Source organism: Neoarius graeffei, chromosome 3, assembly GCF_027579695.1.
Source record: "Neoarius graeffei isolate fNeoGra1 chromosome 3, fNeoGra1.pri, whole genome shotgun sequence".
NCBI classification, from domain to species: Eukaryota; Metazoa; Chordata; class Actinopteri; order Siluriformes; family Ariidae; genus Neoarius; species Neoarius graeffei.
The window spans coordinates 105,286,034-105,308,582 of NC_083571.1; the positions used below are offsets into that span (position 1 = coordinate 105,286,034).

The 22,549-nt window shown below is 43.8% G+C and overlaps 1 protein-coding gene across 1 annotated transcript; it reads right to left on the minus strand.

The window, feature by feature from the left end:
- Positions 1-1,364: 1,364 nt before the first annotated feature.
- klf11a (Kruppel like factor 11a) lies at positions 1,365-5,173 on the minus strand. Its single transcript, XM_060916131.1, has 4 exons — positions 5,020-5,173; positions 3,618-3,863; positions 2,209-3,136; positions 1,365-2,059 (listed from the first exon to the last, which is right to left on the minus strand). The coding sequence occupies exons 1-4, from the start codon at positions 5,041-5,043 to the stop codon at positions 1,764-1,766; spliced, it is 1,494 nt and encodes a 497-aa protein (XP_060772114.1). The 5' UTR covers positions 5,044-5,173; the 3' UTR covers positions 1,365-1,763.
- Between the last annotated feature and the right edge of the window lie 17,376 nt (positions 5,174-22,549).

Consider the following 22,549-nt stretch of genomic DNA (forward strand, 5'->3'; position numbering starts at 1 on the left):
AACCAGACATTTGCAGCTAGAATAGTCATTTACCACATTAGCAATGTCTCATCTCATCTCATTATCTCTAGCCGCTTTATCCTTCTACAGGGTCGCAGGCAAGCTGGAGCCTATCCCAGCTGACTACGGGCGAAAGGCGGGGTACACCCTGGACAAGTCGCCAGGTCATCACAGGGCTGACGCATAGACACAGACAACCATTCACGCTCACATTCACACCTACGGTCAATTTAGAGTCACCAGTTAACCTAACCTGCATGTCTTTGGACTGTGGGGGAAACCGGAGCACCCGGAGGAAACCCACGCGGACATGGGGAGAACATGCAAACTCCGCACAGAAAGGCCCTCGCCGACCCCGGGGCTCGAACCCAGGACCTTCTTGCTGTGAGGCGACAGCGCTAACCAATACACCACCGTGCCGCCACATTAGCAACGTATAGAGTGTATTTCTGATTAGTTTAAAGTGATCTTCGTTGAAAAGAACAGTGCTTTTCTTTCAAAAATAAGGACATTTCAAAGTGACCCCAAACTTTTGAACGGTAGTGCATTTTTTTTGAGATGTCAACGTATGGAGTGAAGTATTACTTATATATGTGTTGCACACATTACACTAAAAAAAAAAAAAAAATCTTATTTTTAAATGACGTCCAAACAGCAGACTCAGAGTTTCTTTAGGAATTAAAACTATTTACCTATCTAAAATTGAGTTAGTTTGTTGGGTTATATCAGTTTTAGGGATTGATAAAACTAGTATAACATGTTGTAGCCCCTAATTTTCCTCAGCAATTTGCTTCTTTTATTTTTTTTTTACACTCTTATTAAATTAATTTACTCCTTTTGGTGAATATAAATAATAAACAAACAATGCAAACTAGACATTTCTACTATGTTTCAATTCATGAGCCTTTTTAAATGATCATTTCTCCATATGAGGATGGGCGGGCATAATATCAACCAATCAGTCACGCCATTAAGGCTCAGAGCGTTTGTGATTGGTCGCGCCCACTAAGCGGTCTTGAGCGGCGCGCTGTGATTGGATAGAGTTTGTTTCTGGGCGTTGAAGGGAGACGGCGCTCGCGCTGTTGTGTAACTGCACCCGGAGAGCACTTGCATAACTGGAATGGTTATTTGGGTGTTGTATAAATGTTTTAAATAAAACATTAATGTTTTCCAATGCAATGTTATTATAAAATTGGTTTATTGTATAGCTGATTCGAACCTGTAACTGGGTCTGTTTTTAAGGTCTTTGTTTGAGCTTGACTGGGTTTCTGCTATTCTATCCTATGAAAGAAAACACAGAGTTCTACATAAACATGAAGGTTTATTTGATCTTCAAATGGTCATTAAATAATATTCAAAGTAAGATAATAGGTAGTATCACAGGTAAGAATACTGTTCATTTGACAGAAACTTAACATTTATTCATATATTCCCAATAAATGCACGTTTGATTACACATCACATTCATATAGATAGTTACATTTATGTACAAATATACAATGGCATAGAATAATGTAACATGAACCAACAAAGACTTTGGCAAATGAAGTGCATACATTTTGAGAGACATAACTTATGTAAAAAAGTAAAAAAAAAAAAAGTCCTTAACAACAACAACAACAACAAATGGTAGGAAAAGAAATCCAGTGCAACGGTCTGTTTTGTACATGGATATGTAGCAGCCTTGGTTTTCATGTTTCCCCTGTACAATGGTCAGTGGGAGGGAGATTGTCCTGAGGTGAAAGAGTGGCCCTTGTTAAGGCCTAATTTGAGGCAGGTACGAGGACACTGAGGGAGACAGAAGACTGTGATGTCGGACCCTGAGTAGAGGCTGTTTTGTTCAGCTCACGCACATCGGTGGTCCATGTTGCGGAACGCTTGGTGGTCATGTGACGGCGAGTGTGCTTGGTCAAGTGGTCACTTCGCATGAAACGTCGGTCACACACGGGACACACAAATTTCTTCTCACCTGTGTGAGTGCGGCGGTGGCGGGAAAGCTCATCGGAACGTGCAAATTTTTTGTCACAGCCGTCCCAGTGACAACTGAATGGTTTTTCACCTAGGGAACATGAACAGTCATGATCAGAACAAAAGCTTTAAAGAAACAGAATATACTATTTATAAAATTAGCCAACTTGTTGACAAACAGATTTGATGAACACATCTTTTGCAATTGCGTTTTCAAAATTGTGCCGAATTTATAACAACCTGTGTGGGTTCTCAGATGAGCTTTGAGGTGAGAACTCTTGAAGTATGTCTTCTTACATCCAGGAAAACTGCAGACGTAGTTGCGCCTGCGAGAGAAGTCGGTGTGTGCGGTGGCCCCGCTCTGGTTTGAGGGTATATAGACTGGTGCAGGGGCCAACGGGAGGAGCTTAGTGTTGCCAACGGTCACAACATTTTGTTGGCACGGTGGAGCTGGAGACACAGAGGACTGAGGGACAACAAGCATCACCGTGCCCTGAGCCACTGAAGGACCCATTAGAAGAGGCTGTGAGAAAGAGGTGGATTGGGAAAGGATGGGCTTCGGCCCAGTGCTCTGCATTTGAACGTGGGTCTGAACAAAGGCAGAGATGATTCCAGTTTGCCCGTTCATGGGAAATACCTGGCACAGAACTGGACTGGTCATGGGAGACTGAGGCATGGATGAAGAGGCTTGTGAAGCAGGAGTGGAGTGGCTTGTAGAGTCGTTTGAGGGGGTAGTACTCTCCACTTTTGCAGTAGTATTTGTAGCGCTAATGTATGTCTGTGTTTCAGTCAGGACGTTGATCTGTTGCGTTGTAGAATCAGAGATGATTTCAGTCTGTTGGCGAGGACTCTCTGATGAACCAGGACACTCCTGTCCTATGCTAATGTGATGAGCCAGAGACGTGTCTGCAGTGTGTCGTATCACACTGGTGGCCCTGCACTGTGTGCCAGACTCAGAGGGCTGAGGTGGAATGGAGTTTGGTAGGAATGTGGTGATGCCAGCCTGCAGGCCACAGGGGGTTTCTGCCTTGTTGGTCAAGACAGGGCACATTCTGGGCAGGGAGACACTTGGTTTAAGGCCCGAGCAGGCTAGAGAAGGCATGGTGCTGATGATAGCAGATGTGGTTGAGGTCTCAGCAAAGCTGGGGCTGTGTGGTGGGGTCATGCACTAGTAAGGTAGAAGAGAAGGTTAGCATGTGAACTGGGTCAGTTTTATGTTCGCAATACTTTTATTTCTTCTTTCAAAATGACCAACTCTGTAAAAGCTCCACTTTCATTTTTCTAATATTTTCAGTGACAGTGTGCTGGTATAGCATGATAAGGAAATTTAAAATAATGTTATTTCATGGTGTGATGCTAGAAATTATTTAGGAAAGTACACAGAAGCTAAGCACACATTTGTTGTAAATTTATTTATGGAGTTCGAGCGGGTGCATATATTGTTATACTCAAACCCATGATAGTTGCTTTTATGGTTATCATAACATTAAAGTTCTTTTTATTGCTAGGTCTAATAATGTTTTTACATATATTAATAATAATCATAATAATAACTGTCATCATCATCGTCATTTCTGTACTACTCAGTAACTCAGGGTGTGAATATAACAAAAGAATCTAAAAAAAAAAAGGCTAAACATTTTACTCACTAATGAAGAAAGGGACACTAGGTCTTTGGGGGACTCCAGGGTTTCGGGGTGTAGACTAAGTGAGTCACATGAGTCTGAGGTTGGTGTAAGTGGGCGTGCTTTGTGTGATCTCTGAACCCAGGAGCTCATGCACACCAGAGCCTCAGCTGCCTCAAGGTCATGATACTCCAGAGTGGAGGAGCAGGGCTTCCCATCAGTGTACCCGTTCCGCTCCATCATCACCTCACAGATTCCCACGTAGTTGCTCTGTGAAAAAGAATTTGAACAAAGCATGCTTATGATCACGATAGTAGGCCTAGACACAAAGGTCTTACTGCATCGAGCAGACTTCTTATATACCAGTGCACGTGATTTATTATGAACAGATAAATGCTTAAAGGTAACTGTATTGTCACGTTTCATTGGTTCGACGGCCAAGGCTCCAGTGTCGCTGTATCACTGCAGACTTAACAACGTCATCAGTTTCCATTTCTGTATCCCACCAGTCAACTTGTACCCATTTTACTTATTGCTTTGGTCAGTCCTACTGACATGACAGACAGTGTTGAAAGTGGGCTGGGTAGACGCTTATCTGCTGAATGAGACAGAAAGACAGAGAGGCCCCAGTGTTTTAGTTTTAGCCCCTCCAGCTCCAGGTCTGCTGGGAACCTCCCATCGCCCAAAAATAGCCGTATGAGTGACGTGCGTCGAAGCAAAACAGGGTGGACACCCACATGAGGAAGTACTAAAATTCAGAATGGTCCTCCTTTTTTTTCTCCAACAAAGCCTTGACAAAGGAAGGGACACCTAATGCCATTTAAAAAAAAAAAAAAAAAACACACAGAGCAACTGGGCGTGATGTTATGAAACTACAGCACCCGCCTCCACAGGATACAGTTTGTGCACACAAATTGGGAATAATAATTATAATAATAATAATTATTATTATGATCATAACAACGTGGTTTAATTAAAACACCCACCTCCCCACTGATTTCAAACAAGGATGCGACCTCCTGGGCTCTGAGAATGTGCTGTTATCTCAAAGAAAGAGCACTGCGTCTCATCAGGAAAGGGCATGATCTGATTACAGCACTGATTGCGGCAAAAGCTTTTATTTTAGAGACAGTTTTATGATGCAGGTCTGTAAAACAGATCAATCCTATACCGTCATCTTCAATGAGATCCCAGGTAATATGCAATTATGAATACATGGGTGAAATTAGTCCCAAGACCACAGCAAACAATTAATATAAATAACAATAAAGCAACTTCAAGCATTATTACAAAGCATGCAACTTTTATATGTTGCATAAAGATGCTTCAACTCATCACTACTACTGGGTCTAGGTGAAGTGGCAAAGACCTGTCAATAATAATAATAATAATAATAACAATAATAATAATAAAGAAAACAACTTACCTGGTCTGATGCAAAGGTTGGCATGTGGAGTAAAACACCCTGTAAAGGGGAAAACAAACAGCGAGAGACAGGCTTTGAGCAAACCCCAGGCTCATAAGTGTAACCACTTTTTTTTTTTTTACTGCAAGGTCCAACCTCAGCTGAGTGAATCAGGAACAGAGGAAGAAGAAGAAGAAGGGAAGAAAAAAAAAGCAGAAACAAAATTCAGAACAGTCTGGCGGGTGGTAACATGTTACCAATCAAAAACAAAGGTGTAGCAGAATTGGACCAATAGACGCGAAGCTAGCGCGTGATCAGGACGTGATTGTGAGCTGATTGGTCGAGAGAGGGTGCGTGGCTGTTGGGGGGCGTGGCGCAGGAGTCAGCGGTGTCAGTGTAAACCCGGTGAACCCGGCGCTCATGAACTGGGGGAAAGGTCGGGACGGCGAGCGCGCGCTGCACACAGATACTCCGCACGCGCCTGTCTCACTGTGAGGCCAAAACAGGAAGCGGGGAAACAAAACAGCACGCGCTCACCGTCCAGACACAGCATTTAACAGCACGTTTAATAAAACACGAATTCTTTTGGTTGCCATAACAGAAAGAAAGCACGACTTTATTCATCACACACTTGTGAAATTAACCCATCTCTCTTCGAGAGAGTTTCAAAAGTGTCTTGAAGTGTAAGTGGTTAGCACGGTCGCATCACAGCATGAAGGTCCGGGTTCGAGCCCAGCAGCCGAACCTAAGACATGCAGGTTAGGTTAACTGGTGACTCTAAATTGACCGTAGGTGTGAATATGCCTTTCGCCCGTAGTCAGCTGGGATAGGTTCCAGCTTGCCTGCGACCCTGTAGAACAGGATAAAGCGGCTAGAGATAATGAGATGAGATGAGTTTGCACATTCTCACCGTGTCTGCATGGGTTTCCTCCGGGTGCTCCGGTTTCCCCGACAGTCCAAAGACATGCAGGTTAGGTTAACTGGTGACTCTAAATTGAACATGAGTGTGAATGGTTATCTGTGTCTATGTGTCAGCCCTGTGATGACCTGGTGACTTGTCCAGGGTGTACCCCGCCTTTCGCCCGTAGTCAGCCGGGATAGGCTCCAGCTTGCCTGCGACCCTGTAGAACAGGATAAAGCGGCTAGAGATGAGAAAGAAAGCACGACTTTATTCATCACACACTTGTGAAATTAACCCATCTGAAGCAGTGAACACACACATGTTCACTGCTTGTCTCTTCGAGAGAGTTTCAAAAGTGTCTTGAAGTGTAAGTGGTTAGCACGGTCGCATCACAGCATGAAGGTCCGGGTTCGAGCCCCGTAGCCGGCGAGGGCCTTTCTGTGCGGAGTTTGCATGTTCTCTCCATGTCTGCGTGGGTTTCCTCCGGGTGCTCCGGTTTCCCCCACAGTCCAAAGACATGCAGGTTAGGTTAACTGGCGACTCTAAATTGACCGTAGGTGTGAATGTGAGTGTGAATGGTTGTCTGTGTCTATGTGTCAGCCCTGTGATGACCTGATGACTTCCATTGCTGTGCACTGCTGTTGAAGGTGGCCCGGCTCCCCGCAGCGCCAGCAAACCGGCCCGGGCTTTCCCTCTGCACCGGTGATCTGGGGCTCACTCACCTGAGGTGGGGGAGAGACAGACACAGAAGGGAGAAACGGGAGGGCACCACCCCAGCCAGCCCGCCGCACCCGCGGTGCCCTCCCGTTTCTCCCTTCTGTGTCTGTCTCTCCCCCACCTCAGGTGAGTGAGCCCCAGATCACCGGTGCAGAGGGAAAGCCCGGGCCGGTTTGCTGGCGCTGCGGGGAGCCGGGCCACCTTCAACAGCAGTGCACGGCAATGGAAGTGGGCGCGGTGGTTCGGATCCCCGACGCGCCAGAGGCCGCCCTCGATCGGGCCGGAGCGTATCGCATACCGGTGAGTATCCAAGGGGCTACATATCAGGCGTTGGTGGATTCTGGTTGTAATCAGACCTCAATTCGCCAAAGCCAAAACGAGGCATTGGGGGGAGCACAAGGGGTGAAGGTGTTGTGTGTGCACGGGGATGTTCACCGCTACCCTTTGGTGTCGGTCCACATTATTTTCAGAGGGGAAAAATTTATAGTGAAGGTGGCGGTTAATCCTCGCCTTACCCACTCTTTAATTTTGGGGACTGATTGGCCGGGATTTCGGGGTTTAATGACACGCCTAGTAAAGAGTGGGTCCTGCCATTTGACAGGGGGAGGTCCCGGGGTCGCTTTGGCGGGAGCAGCTGTCACAGAGCCGTCTACGTCATCTCCGCGTCAGAGTGAGGAGCTGTCGGCTCCTCCTCTCTCTATTGGGGAATCCCTCGCGGATTTCCCATTAGAGCAGTCACGAGACGAGACTCTGCGGCATGCGTTTGACCAAGTGAGAGTAATCGATGGTCAAACGCTCCAGCCGAACGCCACCCCGTCCTTCCCCTACTTCACGATTATGAAGGATGGATTATACCGAGTGACGCAGGACACTCAAACTAAAGAGCGAGTCACGCAGCTTTTAATTCCGAAGAGCCGCCGGGAATTGGTATTCCAGGCGGCTCACTTTAATCCCATGACTGGACACTTAGGGCAGGATAAAACACTAGCCCGAATAATGGCCCGATTCTATTGGCCGGGGATTCGCGGCGATGTCCGTAGGTAGTGTACGGCATGCCGCGAATGCCAGTTAGTAAATCCAGCGGCCATTCCAAAAGCGCCTTTGCGCCCTCTTCCATTAATCGAGACCCCATTTGAGAGAATTGGGATGGATCTCATCGGGCCATTAGATCGGTCAGCACGAGGGTACTGCTTTATATTAGTTCTGGTGGACTATGCAACGTGATACCTGGAAGCAGTGCCTCTGCGCAATATCTCAGCACGCAGTATTGCAGAGGCGCTCTTCCGCGTCATCTCCCGAGTTGGAATCCCGAAAGAGATTCTGACTGATCAAGGCACTACGTTTATGTCACAAACACAGGTTAATTGCTCTCAGGTGTAGTGATTCTGCCACTCACCTTCCCTGACTCCGCCCTCCTGTCACAGACCGGCGTTTGACCACGCCCCTGCTGCCACATGTACAAATGGAGGAAATTCAAGACCATTGTTACCCTCCGTAGAAGTGGTCGACCAACAAAGATCACTCCAAGAGCAAGGCGTGTAATAGTCGACGAGGTCACAAAGGACCCCAGGGTAACTTCTAGGCGACTGAAGGCCTGTCTCACACTGGCTAATGTGAATGTTCATGAGTCCACCATCCAGAGAACACTGAACAACAATGGTGTGCATGGCAGGGTTGCAAGGAGAAAGAGACTGCTCTCCAAAAAGAACATTGCTGCTCGTCTGCAGTTTGCTAAAAATCATGTGGACAAGCCAGAAGGCTATTGGAAAAATGTTTTGTGGACGGATGAGACCAAAATAGAACATTTTGGTTTAAATGAGAAGTGTTATGTTTGGAGAAAGGAAAACACTGCATTCCAGCATAAGAACCTTATCCCATTTGTGAAACATGGTGGTAGTATCATGGTTTGGGCCTGTTTTGCTGCATCTAGGCCAGAACGTCTTGCCATCATTGGTGAAACAATGAATTCTGAATTATACCAGCGAATTCTAAAGGAGAATGTCAGGACATCTGTCCATGAACTGAATCTCAAGAGAAGGTGGGTCATGCAGCAAGACAACGACCCTAAGCACACAAGTCGTTCTACCAGAGAATGGTTAAAGAAGAATAAAGTTAATGTTTTGGAATGGCCAAGTCAAAGTCCTGACCTTAATCCAATGGAAATGTTGTGGAAGGACCTGAAGCGAGCAGTTCATGTGAGGAAACCCACCAACATCCCAGAGTTGAAGCTGTTCTGTGTGGAGGAATGGGCTGAAATTCTTCCAAGCCAGTGTGCAGGACTGATCAACATTTACCAGAAACGTTTAGTTGCAGTTATTGCTGCACAAGGGGGTCACACCAGATACTGAAAGCAAAGGTTCACATACTTTTGCCACTCACAGATATGTAATATTGGATCATTTTCCTCAATAAATAAATGACCAAGTCTAATATTTTTGTCTCATTTGTTTAACTGGGTTCTCTTTATCTACTTTTAGGACTTGTGTGAAAATCTGATGATGTTTTAGGTCATATATTTATGCAGAAATATAGAAAATTCTAAAGGGTTCACAAACTTTCAAGCACCACTGTACATGTCAGTCCTGGGATCGAGATGCTGGCCTCTTCTGCTCCTTGGACCTGCCTGGTCCATCCTGGTGCCCTGTGTCTGGTTGGAGTCTCATTGTGTCGCTCCTGTGAAGGACGGCCCCATATGGACAGTTGAAAGTCACACTTGGAAGACGCTCTGGACTCTTACAGTAATGCTTTTATGGCTGAGGACTACAGTTGACTTGCTAACTTTAGGACTGCAGTTGTCATGAACAGTTTTGCACTCAAGTTTCCATCAATGAAGAGTTTATAACATCAACGAAACTGACTTCATGTTAAAACTGTTCATGTTAGTCATGTTGTCGCCCAAATGAGGATGGGTTCCCTTTTGAGTCTGGTTCCTCTCGAGGTTTCTTCCTCATGTCGTCTGAGGGAGTTTTTCCTTGCCACCGTCGCCACAGGCTTGCTCATTGGGGACAGATTAGGGATAAAATTAGCTCATGTTTTAAGGCATTCAAATTCTGTAAAGCTGCTTTGCGACAATGTTTATTGTTAAAAGCGCTATACAAATAAACTTGACTTGACTTTATTAGAGTGGTGCAAGACATATATAAGAACAGTGAAACAGCAGTGAGGTGTGCAGTTGGAATGGCTGAATGGTTCAAGGTAAAGGTGGGTCTTCATCAAGTCCTTTCTTGTTTGTCATAGTGATGGATAGCTTGACGGACGAAGTGAGGCAAGAGTCACCATGGAACATGATGTTTGCGGATGATATTGCGATATGTGGTGAAAGTAGAAAGGAGGCTGAGTTGGGTTTGGAGAGATGGAGGTATGCATTGGAACGAAGAGGAATGAAGGTGAGCAGGAGCAAAACAGAATACATGTGCATCAATGAGAACGGGGATGAGAGTGTAGTGAAGATGCAAGGAGTAGACGTAAAGAAAGTTGGTGAATTCAGGTACCTGGGGTCAACTGTACAGGAAAATGGGGGCTGCGATAGTGAGGTGAGAAAGATAGTGCAGGCAGGGTGGAGCAGTTGGAGAAGGATTTCGGGAGTCATTTGTGATAGGAAAGTCCCAGCAAAAGTGAAAGGTAAGATGTATAAGACAGTAGTGAGACCAGCTGTGATGTATGGGTTGGAGACCGTACCCTTAACGAAGAGACAGGAGGCAAAGTTGGAGGTGGCGGAGTTGAGGATGTTAAGGTTTGCGATGGGAGGTTGGACAGGATAAGGAACGAGCACATCAGAGGGACAGCACATGTGGAGAGCTTGGGAATGAAGCTAAGAGAGATGAAACTGAGATGGTATGGGCACATCCTGAGAAGAGATGCAGAGCATGTGGGAAGGAGAATGCTGAGGATGGAGCTGCCAGGCAAATGAAAACGAGGAAGGCCAAAGAGGAGATACATGGATGTGGTGAGAAAGGACATGAAAGTGTCAGGTGTGGTAGAGAAGGATGCAGAAGACAGGGAGCAATGGAGACGAAAGATCTGCTGTGGCGACCCCTAATCGGGAGCAGCCAAAAGAAGATGATTTGATTTTGTTATTATTAGCTTTATTATTATTTATAGTTTGTGTATCTACTTAGTATAGTAACCATGGCTGTCTGTGATAAGTCTCTGGGACCACAAGTGTTCACAATTTATTTTTATTTATAAACTTCGCCATTAAAAACGGCAGGGAATCCTCAACAGAGCAATAAGCTCCAATACCTGAGGTCCTACAAAATTAAGTAGTACAATAAATAGATCAACAATAAATAATACAATATACAAGTTGGACAGGGCGGCACGGTGGTGTAGTGGTTAGCGCTGTCGCCTCACAGCAAGAAGGTCCGGGTTTGAGCCCCGTGGCCAGCGAGGGCCTTTCTGTGCGGAGTTTGCATGTTCTCCCCGTGTCCGCGTGGGTTTCCTCCGGGTGCTCCGGTTTCCCCCACAGTCCAAAGACATGCAGGTTAGGTTAACTGGTGACTCTAAATTGACCGTAGGTGTGAATGTGAGTGTGAATGGTTGTCTGTGTCTATGTGTCAGCCTTGTGATGACCTGGCGACTTGTCCAGGGTGTACCCCGCCTCTCGCCCGTAGTCAGCTGGGATAGGCTCCAGCTTGCCTGCGACCCTGTAGAACAGGATAAAGCGGCTAGAGATGATGAGATGAGATGAGAGACAAGTTGGACAAAAAGGTATAAACGGCCTGGGAATATATATACAAATTAATAGCAGCACAAGCTGGTGCTGAGGGTGGAGATTGGCCGACACGTATGACATTTCACACACACAGATTTAAAAGTCTGTGGTCTGTCGATGCCGAAATAAAGCCTAGTTAAATTACTATAATATGAAAAAAGATCCTTCTTAAACTGTGAAAGTGATTGATTCCTAATTCCTTAAGTGCGGGGGTAAAATGTTCCAAATTCTATGGCCCCGAATATAAAATCAGGTCTGAAAAGTTACAGTATTAGCCTTGGGTACATTTAACATATTTTTACACACTTTTTTGTGTGCGTAATCCTGGTTTTTATGCCATGTTCATACTGTATTTTGTATATACTGCATTTTAACCTAATAAATCAAAAGATGAAATTAACGATTTCACTCATATTTTCATCGTCAATTCACAAACATTACTTCTATGACAAAGAATCGATCGTTTATGACACATTTCATTATTGCACATTTGATTCTAACATGTGATCTTCAGCCCATGGACAAAAACCGAAACCCTTCTTTGTATACAGATTGGTTCTGTTGAACTCAAACCCCTCCTTAGCGTCAGCTGCTGAACGCGGCTTCTCCTTAAAAGACCCTTGAGTGGGTGTGGCTTGCAGCAGTGGGCGGGACCTCTTTGTTGTAGCTCCGTTAATGCTTAAAGCAGCTCTTTGTGTGTCTGTCATTTCATTAAGTCGAACCTGAAGCCTTGCGGTGCGTGAAAGTGCTCCAGAATGGCCGTGAACACAGAGTTTGATGCTGGCGTGTGTAGATACTCATGTAGTGAAAGAAAACCGTGTGACTCGTAGATCCTGAGGGGGCCTGAGATTGTGTCTGAAATGGAAGAAAGCAGTGACTGCAAACAAAGAGCTGCTGAAGTCCCGCCCTCCAATGAGAGAGAGAGAGAGAGAGAGAGAGAAAAAAAATGAATCCCTACAATGTTCAGGTCGACAGTGAAACATGGGGACTTGACCGTCATTAAAAATGTTATAAAGACGCGTGAACATACACATCTTTAAAATCTTCAGACAAAATAGCTCTTTGAAAAACTCCAGGCAAGGAAAAGAGAGAGCTCAGATGTATCCTCCTCAGCAAAAAAGCTGCTCTCTGTACTCCGACAGAAAACAGATGCAATTGTTTACCTGCCTTGGTTATTCTTATTCTTTGTTTTGCCTCCCCCCCTCCGATAATATCGTCGATCCCTGGCCTTGTTTTCCGTTAGACTGTAAGGATCATTTTCAATTAATCAGGCATCGTATCACAGGCGTAACAGGATAAGTAGGATTCGATTCTATACTATGAATAGATTTAAGAGCTAAATTTGAAAATCTCAAGAGAACAAATCTTCTAGTCTGCTACAGTGGTGCTTGAAAGTTTGTGAACCCTTTAGAATTTTCTATATTTCTGCATAAATATGACCTAAAACAACATCAGATTTTCACACAAGTCCTAAAAGTAGATAAAGAGAACCCGGTTAAACAAATGAGACAAAAATATTATACTTGGTTATTTATTTTTTGAGGAAAATGATCCAATCTTGCATATCTGTGAGTGGCAAAAGTATGTGAACCTTTGCTTTCAGTATCTGCTGTGACCCCCTTGTGCAGCAATAACTGCAACTAAATGTTTGCGGTAACTGTTGATCAGTCCTGCACACCGGCTTGGAGGAATTTTAGCCCATTCCTCTGTACAGAACAGCTTCAACTCTGGGATGTTGGTGGGTTTCCTCACATGAACTGCTCGCTTCAGGTCCTTCCACAACATTTCCATTGGATTAAGGTCAGGACTTTGACTTGGCCAATGTTACACAAAGATCGATCCATAACAGTTTTAAATGTCACTTAATTCCACAGATAATGGTGGAAATGGTGAAAGTGATCACTATTATCGACACCTCACGTGACTTCTCAAACGCGCGTTTAGATACAAAATGGCGGCTGTCAAATGAAAGAGTAAGAAACAAAGTCGGTTTCGACAAGGAGATCATGAAATATCGGTGAATTTAATAAGTAAAAACATGTCCATGATCTTTCCACCATGTTTACCTGTGATAATAACGTCCAGGTTTTCCTCAGATTGCTGATTGGGCTAAAAAAAATAAATAAATTCCATCTCAGGTAACGAGCTGCGTCATCAGACGACAAGGTCAAAGGGTGAGGCGGGTCTTCCGATTGATTAATTAACCAATAATAACTGTTGTAACTGAAACTCACCTTTGTAAAATTGTTTTTTATTGGTAAATCTGAAAAGGTGTCGATAATTATGGACTGCCGATAATTGTAGCCGCCGCTCTACTATAAAAACGTTAAACACCAAACGTGACTTGATGTTGACTCGGACTTCTTGCCTTTATGCTATTCAAGAACGCCTGATGTAGAAATGTACTCCAGAGCTTGTGCTTGGGGGGCGGCACGGTGGTGTAGTGGTTAGCGCTGTCGCCTCACAGCAAGAAGGTCCGGGTTCGAGCCCCGTGGGCGGCGAGGGCCTTTCTGTGTGGAGTTTGCATGTTCTCCCCGTGTCCACGTGGGTTTCCTCCGGGTGCTCCGGTTTCCCCCACAGTCCAAAGACATGCAGGTTAGGTTAACTGGTGACTCTAAATTGACCGTAGGTGTGAATGTGAGTGTGAATGGTTGTCTGTGTCTATGTGTCAGCCCTGTGATGACCTGGCGACTTGTCCAGGGTGTACCCCGCCTTTCGCCCGTAGTCAGCTGGGATAGGCTCCAGCTTGCCTGCGACCCTGTAGGACAGGATAAAGCGGCCAGAGATAATGAGATGAGATGAGCTTGTGCTTGGAAAGCTTTCCAAAAAAAAATTAAGGGTATCAATACGTGCCTGATGCAAGTTTGCATGGTTAGGTTTCAGATTACTGCACCACAACTACATCTGTATGACGTGCCAATTCTCATGCGCCTCATATTCGCTTTGTTTTCACTGGACAGTAGCTCCTGAGTTCTGTATATATGGTAAGAAAACTCCAGTCCACGGGTTGCGTTTATGAATCCTGATGGCAAAGTCCAACTGTTATCATCAAAAGCTAATACAGCATGTTGTTACCCCTTAGTGAGTGTTTCGAGGAACCTGTTGGCTCTTTTGGCTTGGCAACAGAAACCTGGAAATGTGCTTTGTTCCGCTACCAGAAAACAACCAGTAGTTCCAGTTATATGTCTTTTGGTACCAGCTCAAGAAAGGCAAAAGCAGGAAATCTCACTCATGGGTGGGGTCAGAAAGGCTTCATCGTGGCAGCATTATACAGGGTGTTTAAATTTTTTTTATATCATTTCAATATCTAATAACTTTGCCAATTCTCATTCAATTGACCTCAAATTTTACCAACGTGTGCGCAAATAGGTCAAAATTTTATGTTTGTTTTTTTGTTTTTATCTTTTTAGGTATAGAAATACCATTCACTGGAAAAGAAAAGGCATTGTGTGTGTTACAGTACGCTCGAACAAGATTGTGCAGCGTGCATTTATGAGAGAATTCTCTAAAAATGCACCAACTGCAATGCAGATTTGGACATGGCGCAAAAAGTTCGAAGAGGAAATCTGTCCCTCTGAGTTACATGTCGGTCCTGGGATCGAGATGCTGACTTCTTCTGCTCCTCGGACCTGCCTGATCCATCCTGGTGCCCTGTGTCTGGTTGGAGTCTCATTGCATCGCTCCTGTGGAGGACGGCCCCATGAGGACAGTTGGGGGTCGCGCCTGGAGGACGCTCTGGACTCTTACAGTGGTGCTTTTGTGGCTGGGGACTACAGTTGTCGTGAACGGTTTTGCACTCAGGTTTCCGTCAGTGGGGGGTTTATAGCATCAACGAAGCTGACTTTATGTTAGGACTGTTAATGTTATAGTCATGTTGTCTGTTGTTGCCCAAATGAGGATGGGTTCCCTTTTGAGTCTGGTTCCTCTCGAGGTTTCTTCCTCATGTCGTCTGAGGGAGTTTTTCCTTGCAACCGTCGCCACAGGCTTGCTCATTGGGGATCGATTAGGGATAAAATTAGCTCATGTTTTAAGTCGTTCAAATTCTGTAAAGCTGCTTTGCGACAATGTTTATTGTTAAAAGCGCTATACAAATAAACTTGACTTGGCTGTCTGTGCAGGACAACAGGATCTGGACGACGTGTGCCATGTCTTAGGCGGTGCACATATTGAAAATTTGTGAAATCGTTCATGGAATCCACATACCTTTGAATTTCTCATTCAAATTTTGAGGAATACATCTTATATTGCTCAACATTAAGCCTGTTCACTTTCATCTGCCTAGATTATGTAGTTTCTGGGATGACACGGTGGTGTAGTGGTTAGCACTGTCGCCTCATAGCAAGAAGGTTCTGGGTTCGAGCCCAGTGCCAGTGTGCATTAATTTCTAAAACTAATGTGCAGAGGAATGTTTTAAAGGTAATTGGTTCTCAGCATGGAACTATACTTTTGTTTTTGCAGCTCAAAAAGAACAAATGACAACTGAACAACATCTCGTATCTGCCCAAAAAAGGTACAACGTTATTTTCATTCTTGGTACTTTTGAATAGTTTTTGAATCATGATATAATTTTGTGCTTTTTGTAAAAAGTTTCTGCATTATGGAAGGATTAAAATACAATTTTCTTGTTGCATTTTTTTTAAAAATAATGACGTCATACTTTTTATACGGGGTGGCACGGTGGTGTAGTGGTTAGCACTGTCTCCTCACAGCAAGAAGGTCCGGGTTCGAGCCCCATAGCCGGCAAAGGCCTTTCTGTGTGGAGTTTGCATGTTCTCCCCGTGTCCACGTGGGTTTCCTCCGGGTGCTCCGGTTTCCCTCACAGTCCAAAGACATGCAGGTTAGGCTAATAGTTAGTTTTCACACGACGTCACAGAGTCGGGGATTCCCTAGTGGCGGCCATCTTGCGGGTCAAGCTTACCGTACGGGTGACTGAGCACACATTGTAACGCGCGAGTACAAAGTCTTCAAAAGAACCCAAGCAGGCTATTTAAAGCTAGCAATGGTGCACACCTGTTGTACAGTATTCACGGCTGTCATAATAGGTCAGATGATGAAGTCAAGCGGAGCTTTTATGGAATTCCCACTGTACGGGAGCACGAAGGCGAGCAAACAAACTCAGCATACAAAGGAGAAATCTATGGCTTGCGAGAATCAACCGCAAGGATTATCAGCCTTCCAAACACAGCAAAGTCTGCTCCGATCATTTTATAAGTGGTAAGTTGTTTAAATAAACAATCAATTGTGTTTAAGTTTGTTTTTGAAAACCAAAACATCATGTGAACACTCTCTGGAGAATGCCTAACTGGAACCGTTGAGTGTACGTTTACATTGTAATGTACACTTAATATCGCTCATTTGTCACGTTTCTATTTGACACTTGTCACTTCACTCACGCAAGGGTCATTTTTGAAAAACATTTTAGGTCTATTCTGTATGATTTGATTTGTGTTTGGGATGCAAACAGGGCGCCTTTTGGTGGATGCCGCCTGAATCGCGCAGATCTGATTTTTTTTTTTTAGGGGGGGGCGTTGGAGTGTCTGATTATAATTTCAAAGAAAATTCTGTATTAAAATTACTAAATAAGCAAATCCGTTATAGTCCATGAAACAGGAAGTATAAGGATGAGAAAAAACAGTTTAAATCGGAAAGCTGCGCACATTTGCGCAGCCCGAGCAGTGTGCAGGACTGTGCAAATGTGCGCAGCTTTCCGATTTAAACTGTTTTTTTCTCATCCTTATACTTCCTGTTTCATGGACTGTAACGGATTTGCTTATTTAGTAATTTTAATACAGAATTTTCTTTGAAATTATAATCAGACACTCCAACGCCACCCCCCAAAAAAAAATCGGATCTGCGCGATTCAGCCGTGAAAAAGGCGGCATCCGACAAAAGGCGCGCTGTGAATATATAAAGTTGTATATATCAGACAGCCTTTAAAGTTTGATGAAGTCAGTTTCAGGCTTTGGCAGTTTCAGGCTTTGGCAGCCCTGCATAGTCACTTGAAAATGCATCTTTGTCCACTTCGTAGGGGTCAATTCCCCCAATCACGGCCAGTTTGGCTGCGTACCGTTGTCGTGAGATGTCGTCTAAATGTATCTATATACTTCTGTTTGCTTGATTTTGCCGACATTGATCTTTATTTTAGAAAACTGACTATATAACTTCATAAATTCGTCCGAGATAACATAGCCGGTAGTGGCGATGGTCCGTTTTGTTTGCCCCCCAAGATGGCGGCTGGGGGGCGTTCCCCGGAATGCCGTGACATCAGTGAAAACTATCTACTGTATTGGTGGCTCTAAATTGACCGTAGGTGTGAATGTGAGTGTGAATGGTTGTGTATCTCTCTGTCTCAGCCCTGCGATGATCTGGCGACTTGTCTAGGGTGTACCCCGCCTCTCGCCCGTAGTCAGCTGGGATAGGCTCCAGCTTGCCCGCGACCCTGCACAGGATAAGCGGTAATGGGTAATGGATGGATGTAGTTTCTGGGATATTTACATCTCAAATAAATAATAAAAAAAGAATTAAAAAAAAAACTTTGAAACACCCTGCATATACAGAGGAATAAAACAAACTTTGTTTAAAAACGGAGCCAAGGCACTAATTTGATTTCATGTTGGTTAACGTAATGGCCAATCAGACAAGAGAACAAAGTTCATCCAAATGATTCTCTCATGTTGGTCTTATCAGTAGTGTAAAACACACCATTCCACAGGGTCTTATTTGGGCCAGTTCTTGTATTCAAACAATACAGTGGAAAAATTCCTTAACTCAATGCTCAAAAGTCAAGCAGATTGATTTGGTCATTGTATCCATATGCAATGGTGTAAAATAGCATTCTTACAGGACCATGGCGCAGCGTTATAGACAGGGACTCCGTATATAAAACACATACACGTATCCATATTTAAAAATCGATGTTATGTGTAAGAAAAGTGATGCATAAAATTAGTTTCAGTAGAACATACATATCCAGAATGAGTCAGTATTAGAATGTATAAAGATGCTCTCGGGATCATTGACAGTGATTACTGTTGGGTAAAACAGTCAGCAGAGGTGGACAGTAACAAAGTACATTTACTTGAGTACACTTTTTGAGTACCTGTACTTTGAGTATTATTTTTTTGGAAACTTATGACTTTAACTTCACTACATTTGAAAGGCAAATATCGTACTTTTCACTCCACTACATTTCTATCAAGGTCATTGTTACTTGTTACTATAAAGCAGATTTGAAAGTGGACGTTTTTGTCTTTTCTTTTCTAAAACGTGATGTTTTTTTCGCAGGTGACACTGAGAGCCGATCAGTAATCACTAGGGTCACGTCACATCCATAGACTGTATAAAATCAAGTTCAGTGATTTCCCAGCAGCATTATTTGAACACGATGAGTTGATGGCAGAATGGAAGGAGCCGGTTCTTCTGGAGAATGCATGGTGCCATGGCCCATGAACCCATGTTTCAGTTTTCTGAAAGGATTAAAGATTCGTTTCATTTTAAATGTTTGCTGAAAACGAACCACATCACGGCCTACAAAAACTCGCCATCAGACCTGCGGAAGCATATTGAGGGATATAAATGTTTTATTCCAAGAGAAAGCTTGCAACGAAGTGGTCTGTGCTTTTAGACCTAGCAATAATATTACAATAGCTATGCAGTCTGGTTAGTCAAATGGCTTTCTATGGATTTGCCCGCCAAGTTGCCGTAGCCTTGTCCACGGCTAACGTTAACACATAGCTAGTTAACTTGGACACCGTTAGTCAGCATGTAAAAACAAACAGTTACGCTAACATGAATAACGTTAACTTATCTGAAGTCCTTTCAGAAATATGTTTTAGCATAATCCTGCCAAATAAACAATGTAGAAATCTTTCCTTTCTAGTCGCGTTAGCTACCCAATATGATTGAGTTTGAAAAGAGTTTGCTAGCATGTCAGGTGGAGTTTCACTGACTAGCTAGCTTAACGTTAAACCACCATGATGGCACAGCATGCGTTCATTTTCTGAATTCACATTTCTGTCTTTGGTAACGGCGTTAGGTTTTGTAAGCGTTGTGGCCATAATACAGCGATGCGTTGAGAGAAAAATATACTTTTAATACTTAAGTATTTTTAAAAGCAAGTACTTTAACTCAAGTAAAAAATTGACTGGACAACTTTCACTTGTATCGGAGTAACATTTGATCAGTGGGATCTGTACTTTGACTTAAATAATGAAGTTGGGTAGTTTGTCCATCTGTGACAGTCAGACAGAAAATCCCCCAGTTTTGTAGAGGGAGTACTTGAAGGCTGGGAATTCTTGGGTGGGTGTTGGTGGAGCTGCAGGGGCGAGGCTTGGGGTTGAGTGTTTGTGTGTGCGCGCGCATTCGTGCTAGAGAGGGCAGAGAGTGCAAGTTGGATGTGTGCCAACACATTGCCTATATGCAGGGTTTGATCGCAAATGTGTAATTTCTTTTTGGTTGCAGATGGAAAAAATGCAGTGGCAGAATGGGCAGGGTGTCGAAAAATGATAGCTCAAAACCATGTGTTGAGAGGTGTTGTTTTGTTGTTGTTACCTAGGTCAACCAGAATCAGGGGATGGGCTTTCTTTAAAAAAGCATTGGTGACAAATGCTTTTCAGGATATTTAGCCTAAACTTCCCTTCCATATGATAATGCAGGGTTTGTTTGTTTTTTTAAACAGGTCCTGCTTTTATGGCAAACGTGTACGGTTTACCAGGCTGTCTGCGTAAGTTGAACCAGCTGAAGTGAGATCATGCCGATTCAGCATTATTAACAAAGCGGAGTCGCAAAGAGTCCTCAGCAGAGGCCAATGAGTGCAGCTCAGAGCTAGCAGTCGGCTCCACACCCAATAACCCACAAAGCCAGGAGAGAGGAAACTTTACAGAGCTCTGTTAACTCACACACGACTGAATGTGAACCACAGCCTCAAAAAGGAGACATGCACTGACTGACACTGACATGCAAAACACAATCTGTCTAGTACATTTAGCAGTCGAAAAATGCAGACAGTTATCAGGGAATAAAAAAAAAAAAAAAAACAAAAAAAAAAACACGAGCTAAATATACCCTTCTATGACTACTGTATAAATACCACAAACACTCATTGCTGCTAATTCAACACAATTACAGTTAATAATTGTTGAATTCAAATGGATATTGGAATCATGTAGCCTAGTAAACTAGACCCACCCGCCTAGCGGCCAAAAATATTTTTGCCTAACGAGTGGGTCTAGCCTCGCACCATATAAACAAAAACACCCCGGGCATCAAATCGTGCCCGCCAATCACAACACAAGATTTTTGTTTGGATTCTTTGGGCGGGCTTTTGCAGGAGTGACGACAAAGCTGCGCGACGCTGGAGAAAGCGCAACAGGAAAGATGGCTATGGCTAGAGAACAACGCGCGTTTGACTCCGCTTTGGAATCAGTTTTAGAAGAATTAGACTTGGAGTTTTCGTTGAAACATGAGCAGGAAGAGGCTCTCCGCTCATTCCTTTTCAAGAAGGACGTTTTCGCTGTTTTGCCGACTGGCTATGGCAAAAGTCTGATCTACCAGCTGGCTCCGCTCGTAGCCAAAAGGATGGGGCTAGTTTGTGCAGTACGAAGAATTAATAAACAGCTTTTAAACACTTTTTGATTGTTTCTTATTTTCCCGTTATTTTAAATTTAAGGGAAATTATTTCACCAAACACCACTAAATAAAAACTCTCAAAAACAGTTTAAGCAAACCCTTGAAAAAAATAAGAGTGTATGTTAAGTATGTGGTACAGACTCCAAACTTGTGGTCATTATCTCCAAACTTCTTAATATCTAGAACCTGTTTATTAATTAATACGCATTTTGAAAAATTATTTATTTCAAGGTCTCCCCCACTGCTTTCTGTCGCTCTGACTACGTCACAGTCACTGTTGCGCTGATTGGTCAGAGCGTTGGCCTATACGCACAGAGACAGTTTGAAAGACAGCGGTTTGTTCCACCCCCACCCTTCAGAAATGTCTAAGGATTGAGGCCAGACTAAATATTCACATTTAGTCTGGCTTGCCAGGCTAGGAATCATGTGTTTTTTAATCTGAAAATGACATAAAACTTTTTTTTTTTTTTTACTACAGTCAACCATAGTTTACCAAAAAGTGAATAGGCGAGAAGTCCTGTGGAATTTTGTTGTAAGAGCAGTTCTGGTTTCACCAACCAACCCCCACTTCCTGCAGAGAAAAATAGTGAAGAAAAAGAAAACCTACTATGATAACTAATAACACTTATAGCGCACTAAAAAACTAACGAACTAATATTTATCAATATTAAGTTCATTCATGGGGTGGCACGGTGGTGTAGTGGTTAGCGCTGTCGCCTCACAGCAAGAAGGTCCTGGGTTCGAGCCCCGGGGCTGGCGAGGGCCTTTGTGTGTGGAGTCTGCATGTTCTCCCCGTGTCCGCGTGGGTTTCCTCCGGGTGCTCCGGTTTCCCCCACAGTCCAAAGACATGCAGGTTAGGTTAACTGGTGACTCTAAATCGACCGTAGGTGTGAATGTGAGTGTGAATGGTTGTCTGTGTCTATGTGTCAGCCCTGTGATGACCTGGCGACTTGTCCAGGGTGTACCCCGCCTTTCGCCCGTAGTCAGCTGGGATAGGCTCCAGCTTGCCTGCGACCCTGTAGAAGGATAAAGCGGCTAGAGATAATGAGATGAGATGAGATGAAGTTCATTCATGAATTTTTTTTTTGAATAATTTCCACTGCATAAAAATGGTATATAAACCATTTTTACTACAGCACACGGCGGCGTCTTGATAAAACAAAATGAGCAAAATATATTTCAACAGTAAAGACAACTGTTCTCCGAAGAGTGTCTTCATGGTCGAGTCTATTGGTTTAAAAATGATCCTATTCACTTGTAGCGTCTTGCATGAAGGATTTCTCGAGTTTTCACAGTCCAACATCATCACAGATCCTACACCACAATTAAAGCGAGACTGCCTTTCAGATTTTTCAAGTGTAGGTCGTAAAAAGAATAGTTATTTTTGTTTAGTGGACCGAAAGCTACTGGATTCGAATCACAGACTTCCAATTTTATTAGTTTTTTTTTAAATAGAACAATTCATGAATTTATCTCCACGTGGCCTGAAATTCTCCGCTATTTTTTCCTGCTTCACCATGACACAATACAAGATACTACATCATGCATCACGTGGTCGGCTTTCCCCGTTCGCGCAAGGCATTGTGGGATAC

Bases quoted from the DNA above. Each gene is read 5' to 3' on its own strand.
- klf11a (XM_060916131.1), bottom strand. From the start codon at position 5,043: ATGCCAACCTTTGCATCAGACCAG. The intron at 3,137-3,617 runs GTGAGTAAAATG...CTACCTTACTAG, and splicing joins TAGTGTCCCTTTCTTCATTA to TGCATGACCCCACCACACAG. The intron at 2,060-2,208 runs GTTGTTATAAAT...CATGTTCCCTAG, and splicing joins TCATCTGAGAACCCACACAG to GTGAAAAACCATTCAGTTGT.